Source organism: Leptosomus discolor, unplaced genomic scaffold (assembly GCF_034619465.1).
Source record: "Leptosomus discolor isolate bLepDis1 unplaced genomic scaffold, bLepDis1.hap2 HAP2_SCAFFOLD_151, whole genome shotgun sequence".
Lineage (NCBI taxonomy): Eukaryota > Metazoa > Chordata > Aves > Leptosomiformes > Leptosomidae > Leptosomus > Leptosomus discolor.
Genome location: NW_028237807.1, coordinates 1 through 7,983, shown reverse-complemented (window position 1 = coordinate 7,983; position 7,983 = coordinate 1). Strand labels below are relative to the sequence as shown.

General features: G+C 66.2%; 1 protein-coding gene across 1 annotated transcript; it reads right to left on the bottom strand.

The window, feature by feature from the left end:
• Positions 1-1,059: 1,059 nt before the first annotated feature.
• On the bottom strand, positions 1,060-5,796 carry LOC147412738 (M-phase inducer phosphatase 2-like; the record flags this gene model as incomplete). The annotated part of the gene is made up of 12 exons (XM_086481068.1): positions 1,060-1,200; positions 1,465-1,576; positions 1,684-1,817; positions 2,072-2,170; positions 2,263-2,325; positions 2,648-2,743; positions 2,870-3,049; positions 3,304-3,378; positions 3,530-3,664; positions 4,356-4,371; positions 4,652-4,693; positions 5,745-5,796. Coding segments are annotated over 12 exons (1,145 nt in total), but the record flags the coding sequence as incomplete, so codon positions are not given.
• Positions 5,797-7,983: the final 2,187 nt, after the last annotated feature.

The following is a 7,983-nucleotide window of genomic DNA, read 5'->3' as shown; positions in this document are numbered from 1 at the left end:
CACACAGCCCTGAGGGGGTTGGTCTAGCTGTGACCCCAGCCCCACAGGGCAGCCATCACCCCTTTAAAAAGCTCTCCCGTTTCTTCAAGCGCCCCAACCCCACCCTCAAAGCAGGGGGGGACCCCTGAGCCCCCTCAGATTCGCAGCGCAGTCACAGACCAGAGCCAAGGCTTTCCCTCCTCACAAAGTTATTAAACAGAAATGTTAAAAAAAAAAATAAAAACAAACAAGACATGGGGGCACAGGGGCCATTCCCCCCTCCCCAGCATGTGGTGCTCTGGCAGCAGCCACTCTGGGGTGGGGGTGAAGCCCCTCCCGCCCCCCCAAAGTTAACCAACAGGGTGGCAAAACACCACAACAACAAGGAACTCCCCAAATAGTCAGTGACCAGTACAAGGGGCACTCCCCAGCCCGACCCCCTGCAGCACCCCCTGGCTGCAAAGGAGGTTTAAGTGCTTTTCTATAAGAGTTCTGCCAATAAAGCTTGGCTGACGGGGGGTCGCAGCCCTCATGGACGGGGTGGTGGTGGTGGTGTGTGTGACAGGGCCTGGGGACACAGGATCACCCTGGGGGGGGGGGGGGGGGGGGGGGGGGGTGATGTGCTGCAGCCCCGTGGCTTGCCCAAAGCTGGCAAAGCCACCCCCCACCCAGCCCAGGGTGCAAGGGGAAGGGGGGCACTGGCTTGGGGGGCTGCCCCACAGCCCCCGAGCACCATCCCTGATGCTGGGGAGGGGAGGTAGCCTGACCCCCACTCCCAGAGGAAGTTTGAACCTGGCAGGGATTGAGCCCCCCTAGGCATTCCCCACCCACATGCTACAGCCCCCAGCCACCATTTGGGGTAAAACCTAAACCCTGTTTAGGTTAAAAAAGGGGTAAAAACTCACAACCATACCCCCCGGTTCTCACGCTGCTGAGGGGGGCGATGCTGGGCAGGGCACCCAGCACAGAGCTGGGAAGGCTGGGGGGGGTGGGGGGAGGGGGGCAACCAGGTTTTGGGCTGGGCAACCGTGAGCACCGGCAGCCCTGGGTAGGGGGTGGGCAGGGGGCTGCGGGGGTCCCTCAGAAGTTCTTGAGGCGGCTGTAGAGCTCCCGCTTGCTGCGCTCGCCCGCCCCGCTGCGGCTCTTCTGGCGGAACTTGCGCAGGTCCTCCTTGAAGTCCTCGTGGTCCATCGGCCGGTAGTCCTGGGGCTCGCAGTGCATCTGGGCACCCACAGCTCTGTCAGCACCTGCAGGCCCCCCTCCCCAACCCCTGGGGCAAACCCAGCACCCCCCAGGACCCCCAGCACAACCCCCTTCCCCTGGAGGTACCACCCTCATGGAGGATGCTCAGAGCCAGACCCTTTCCCCTCACAGGGCAGGGTTTTGGGGAGCGGAGAGGGGGATTTCCCCCCACCCAGCACTCTCACCCTCCTGCCAGGGACCTCCCCCCCTCCCACACAGGGGGTGAAAGTTAGGGGGGCTTACCTGGTACTGGGGGAAGAACTCCCGGTACCCCCCCTTCAGGACATAGAGCTCGGGGTAGTGGAGGTGGGGGTACTCGTTACAGGCTCGGTCCTTCTCCCTGATGAACCGGCACCTGCGGAACAGGGGACAGGATTGGCACCCAGATAGGATCCTGCCATGCCCAGGGGGTCCGGCAGAACCCAGCGTCCACCCCACCTCCCCCAACCCCCCCAAACTCACATCCTGGGCCCCCTCTCGGAGGAGAACTCGCAGTGGAAGATGACGATCACCCTCTTGCTGGCGTCGAAGGGCACGATGGGCTTCTTCAGCAGGAACTCCTCCACGTCCTGCTCCAGCGGCAGGTTGACGGCGCCCTGGCGAGGGAGAGGGGCCCCTTTCAGCCCCCCCCTCCTCCCATTTCATCTCGGGGAGGGGGGGGGGGGCCTCCATACCCTGCCCCCCTTCTGCCCCATCTGTTGGGAATGTCATCACCCCCCTCCTCCTTCCAGCTGGGGCTCAGCACCTTTGGGGGGGGGGCATCAGCCCCTCTGAGGTTTGACAGGTTTGTGTCTCCCCCACCCATGACCACCCTGTCCCCAGCCCCGAGGGGCGCAGCAGCGGTTCTGACCTTGATGTGGCCTCCCTCGTACTCGTAGGGGTACCTGCAGTCCACGATCACGCAGCTCTCGATGAGGCTGCTGAACTGCCCCGTCAGCACTGCCACCATCTGTGGGGGGAGCCCGTCACCGAGGGGGGGGCGGGGCAGGGAGGCAGCCCTGTGGGGGTGTTTTTTTGGGGAAGAGGTCACTGCTCCCTTACCATTTCAGGAGAAATGTACTTCAGGTCCGGGTGCTTCCCCTCTACCGCCTGCAGAAGGTAAGGCTGGAGGAGAGGCGGGTGCTGGGTCAGGATCTGTCCCTGGGGAGACGTCCTGGCTGCCACCCGCTCCCCCCAGTCCAGAAGACCCCCCGCCTGCGACGTTTGCTCCCTCCCAAGAGGGACAGGGCTGCGGCACTGGAAGAGCAGTGGGTCAGGCTCTTCAGGCTGGAAAGTCTCAGCCCCAAGTCCCCTTGGTCCCAAACAAGGGCCACCAGCTGTATTGGGGCTCTGGCACCAGCGCAGGGCTCCACTGATGGTCCCCCTTTGTTTCAGGAGAGGGGGGCAGGCGGCACCCCCAAGCCTGCAGCACCCCCAGCAGCCCTACCTTGGAGAAGTCCCCGATGAGCTCCTGATGGTCGTTGGCCAGCAGGTTCTCCATCTCCTCGTGGCAGAAGGACCTGGAGCACAGCAGCCGTGCTTTCTGCGGGGACATGAACCAGAGACACCCCCCTCGGCGTTAGCGAGGGCGCCGGCAGAGCCGTGGCACCGGGCAGTCCCACCCGGGATGGGCAAGGACGCCTCACCCCGAGGATTCCCCATCACCCACCGGCTCCGCCGCTGCCGCCTCCTCGCCAGGGCTACCGGCCACGCTCCTCTGTCGCTTGGTCTTGACGGGGTTGTCCCGGTCCTGGGGTCGGTCTATCCGCTTCAGGATGGGCCTGGTGACGCTGCTGGGCATCGAGGGCGAGCGGAAGAGCTGCCGGCACCTGCCGCGCTTCACCGGACACTGTGTGGGGAGAGAGCCTGTGTCGCTGCCCAAGGGTCCAGCATTCCCCCCACATACCCCCCTCCCCCCAGCACCACGAGAACAAAGGCAAAAGGGTCCCTCTCTAGTGGCTGCACACCACCCAGGACAAGCCCAAAGCCCTGGGGGGTGAGTGCTGCTGGCCAACCAGTGACCCTCACCCCCAGACCCCACCTTGGAGACCCAAGGAAGGGGGAGCCTGGGGCCCCATCCACCCCCCGAGACACCCAACGTACCGGCTCAGCCTCCTCCTTCCTCACCAGGGGCGCAGTCAGTAGGTTCTCCATCCCCTGTGGCCCGTCGGTATCGCTCTTCTGGGGGGGCACCTGGGGGGGCCACAGGGGAGAGACAGAGGAGAGCATGAAGGGAACGAGACCCACTGCTGCTTCGCACCCCCCTGGGCAGGGACAGAGCCCCTGCCCAGGGTCCATCCAGCTGCGCAGATGGAGAAGCCCTCCCTACCTTCATCTCCTCCTCATCCAGGATCTCCACGAAGCCATCATCTTCCTCTTCAGACATGGAGGAGGTCAAGGAGCACCGGCGCAGGATGATGGAGCTCTCGCCCTGGGCGACGTTTTCCTTCTCGGGGGCATCAAACTGGGGAGGGGACATGACACAGCCCATGGCTCAGGAGTGGGGCCAGCCCCACACCAGCCCTGTTTGCAGACGCAGTGACCCCAATCCCCCCAGCTCCCACACCCACAGGTCTCCAGTGCAAACAGGGAGGCTGGAGCAGCAGGTCCCGGCTCAGCAGCCCCTGCAGCAGGACCACCCACCCCCGGTGCCCCCCTCTCAGCGCCCCCAGCCCCTCTCACCAGCAGGCCGGGTGCAGAGCCGAGTCTCTGGCTGAGGGGGTCCCTCCCCGCAGCCCCATCGTCGGCGGGCAGCCGGCTGCGCTGACTTGGCCTCTGCAGCTTCTTGAAGACAAACCCCTCCTGCAGCAGTGGGGGAGGGGGGGGTGGGCACGGCATCCCCCTGCCCCTTCCCCGGTCCTGCCTCCCTCTCCCCAGCCTTGCTGTCCCCCCTCACCTTGTCCTCAGGCTTCCTTGGGCCCCTCTGCTCCCTGGCCCCGTGGCTGTTGAACTCCCGGCAGTGGGAGATGTTCTTCAGGACCGGGCTGGCCCCCAGGAGCTGTGGCTGCGGGGCGGGTTGGGAGGGGTGAGAGGTGCTGCACAGCCCCTGCGCTCCCCAGCTCCATCCTCCTCCTTCTCCTACTCCTCCTCCCAGCTCAGCCAGGGGCACAGCAGGATCCAGCTCAGCTCAGCCCTGCAGAGCCCCTGGGACTTACCGGCAGTGAGTGGATCCTCCGGATAAGGAGCTTATTGCTGCAAAAAGAAAAGGATTGAATGAGGAGAGAAGATGCCCTGGACCAGCAGCGTCCCACCCCCCCCGCCCCGAAGCTGGCATGGACCCCCTTGTCCCCTGGGTCCCCACAGTGGGGTGAGACCTCCCCGGAGAGGACCCCAGGGCAGCAATTCCTCCAGCCACTGAGCAACACCGACAGCTTGATCCAAACCCCAGGGAAGGGCAGACGGACAGCCTGGCTTTCGTGTCTGGGCACAGGGACAGAGCCCCTTCACTTACTCTTTGAGAGCTCTCCTGGATTCTGGGATTGCTGTCTCAAAGCTGCGGGAAGAGAGGAGCCAGGGTTAGGGGGGATGGCACCCCGTGCCCCAGCCTGAGCAGCCCAGGAGCCCCGGGGATGGGCAGCCGCAGCCCTTACAGGGACCCCACCCCACGCAGGGGTCATCAGCCCCCCCAAGGGGAGAGCAGCTGAGCGGCTTTCAGCCCCACAAAGGGTTAAAACCCCATCTGGAAATCACTGGTTTCAGACGGGGGACCCCAATCTGGGCTGGGGGGTTAAGCAGCACGCTGAGGTGGTCCAGGGCACCCCGCTGACCCCGCTCGGGGCCCAGATGTAGCTGGTGGCAGTGGCGCCCGCTCTCCACCTGTATGTAAATCCGGCAGCGGGGATGCTGGGGATGCTGGCCGTCGGCCATATGGCCATGCAGCTGCACACTGCGACAGGACGAAGGGGGCACTGGCGTGTCCCCTGCAGCCCAGCCCACCCAGCCCCAAGGCTGCCCCAGCATCACCATCTGCCCCCAGTTACTCAGTCACCCGACATCTGCCAGAGAGGGGCTCTGCCAACGGCCCCGGGAGTGGGCGAAGCCACTGGCGTGGCACCCAGAGCCCCTCAGCCCTGCAGAGCTCGGCTCTCAGTTGATCCCTACACCCCAAATCTGCCAGGCCTGGGCAGCAGCACCCCAAGGAGGCTGAGGCGGGGGTGCTGGGAGCCCAGGGAGGTGCTCAGCACCCTCACCCCGCTGCGTGGTGAGGCAGCGAGCCGTCTGCCGGCCGTCCCTGCCAGAGGAGGACTTGGCACAGCAGCACCGCAGAGGCTTCTTGCCTGCACCCGCTGCCAGACCCCTGCCTGCAGCAGGGCTGGGCCGAGCACCAGCACTGACACCCCCACTAGAGGTGGTTTCTCACACCACCCCCCACCAAAAATCAATTTTGGAGTGGAGGGCACAGCTAGAAGCACAGCCCCCCAGCAAGGCTGGGACAGGCTGAGCGTGGGCACTGCAGGCAGCCTGGGGAGGGTGAGCGGGGGGGACACAGTGGGCAAGGGTGGAGACCTCCTGGAGTGGGGGGACGCGGGGCGAGGGACACTCACACTTCCTCCAGTGCAGCGGGGTCCTCCAGCGTGGGGGAGTCCAGCCCCACTCCTGCGGGAACAAGGGGCAGGGGTAGCACCGGGGGGGGCGGGTGGGAGGCACGTCGTGCCCCCGGGACCCTGCTCCAGCACAGGTCCCCCCCCTGCTCCTGTGGGGCGCTGGCAGGGTGCAGGGGAGCCCCCCCCCCAGCTATGTTCCCTTCTAGCGCTGGGGAGGGGGCCACAGGGTGGGATCTGCTGTGTGCTCAGGCGGGACCCTCACCCCAAGCTCCCCCTGTCCTCCAGCATGGTAAAGGGACGACCCTGGGACCACCCATCCTGGCCAACATGTCCCACATCACCCTGCACAGGGACCCCCACTGGGGTGGTCCACAGCCGAGCCCCCCCCGGGGTGCAGGCCTGGGCGGGTGGGGGGGCTCCCACCCCCATCATCCAGCACAGGGAAGGAAGCGCTGGGGAGGAAATCCCAGTTTAAAATCCCAGTCTGACTCAGAGCATGACCAGGAGCTGAGACAGAGCGAGGGCCCCGGCTCCCACGTGCACCCCCAGAAAGACCCTTCCCCACCCTCAAACCCCTCCCCTGCCTTCCCAGACCCCCCCCCCCCCCGCATGCAGTAACCCCCTGCCCAACGCCCACCCCCTCGGCACAGCTCCCCCTGCACACCCCCAGCCCAGGGGAGGAGGGGAATCGGGGCAGGGGCGGGTGTGGCAACAGCACCCATCGCTCACCCGCGTCCGAGGACTCGGAGGAGACGGAGCTGCGGGGGGAGCCCAAGGCTGCCGACCCCCGGCACGGGCTGGCCCGGCGCCTCTGCAAGGACAGCCCCGCCACCCGCCGCTTCGGGGTGTCCCAGTGGCTGCGGGCAGGGCGGGGGCGGCGATCAGCCCGTGGGGACCCACCGGTACCCCTCGGGGTGCCCCCCTCGGGTGGGGCGGTGGGTGGTGTCCCCCCCTCCGCGCTCAGCACTGCCCTGAGCCGGCAGCATTCACGCGTGGGGGGGAGGGGGGTGCGGTGCGGGGCAGCCCCCCCGTCTCCACTCACCTTCCCAGTCCCACCAGCTTGTCCATATCCAGCGTCAGCGGGGTGACCGGCGACATGCCCGCTCGCCTCCTGGCCACTCCGGCTAGCCCACGGCCACCGGGGCCGCCCTGCGCCGCCATGGCGAGTGCAGGAAAGGAAGGGAGGCGTTAATTACACCCGTTGGAGCGACCGTTCCCGGCCCCGGCGGAGCGGAGCGGGGCCGCGCCGATGCTCCGCCGTCCGGTGCGCGAGGGGGGGGGGCGCGCGCCCGCGGCCGCCCCTATTTATATTCGAAAACTAACAGGGGAGCGGCGCGGCGGGAGCCAATGGGGAGGGGCGGGGGGCGGGGCCACGGCCGGGTCGGGGGCGCGCGGGCAGGGGAGCGGAGCCCGGGGGTGCGGGCAAAGCACGGGGGGAGGGGCCAGCAGGGGTGCAGGGGCATGGCTGGAGGGGCTCAGGGGGCATCGCCCAAAATGGGGGGGGGCATGGCTGGGTGGGGGGACATGGCTGGGGAGCACAGGAGAGCTCGGCCCAAAGTGGCTGAAGGGCATGGGGGGGGCACGGCTGAGGGGGTAAATGGGAATGGAGGGGTGCGTAGTTGGGGTCTTGGGGGGCATACGGCTGGGGGGGCACGGAATGGTGCGTGGGTGGGGAGACATCGCTGGGGGGCTGCACGTCGGGCGTGCGGCTGGGCAGGATGAGGGGTGGGTGTCCGTCAGTGAATGTGCAGCCCAGGGGGGAGCCCAGTGTTCGGACACTGCCCCCACCCCCAGCCACAAGCCCCCAGCCATGTGGAAGTCTTTGCAGTAAAGATCTCCTGGCGATCCGAAAGCCCATCCGCTGTTCGCACCATGGGGGAAAGCGCTGAACCCCTGCCAAATCTGCTGGGGCTGCTGACACCCACCTCTTGTCCCGTGCTGATGTCGAGTGCTGTATAGACAGTTCCAGATGCCCTAGAAACAAAAGAGCAGCAAAGACATGAGAAGTGGTTTAGACCCTGGAAGTGAAAGCCCTGACAGGAGCTCTCTGCTGCCTGTAGTGTTTCTAAAACACCTTGGTTCCTCCACTCCTTCAGCCAGCAGCGCACAGCGCAGCAGCCCAGAAGCCCCCTGCCATGCAGGCTATCCAAGTGAAAACTTAGGTCCAAGAGGAAGAAAAAGGGCTGGTGCAAATCTCCAGAGTTCATACTAAATTCTTTCAGTCCAAAACTGAAGGGCA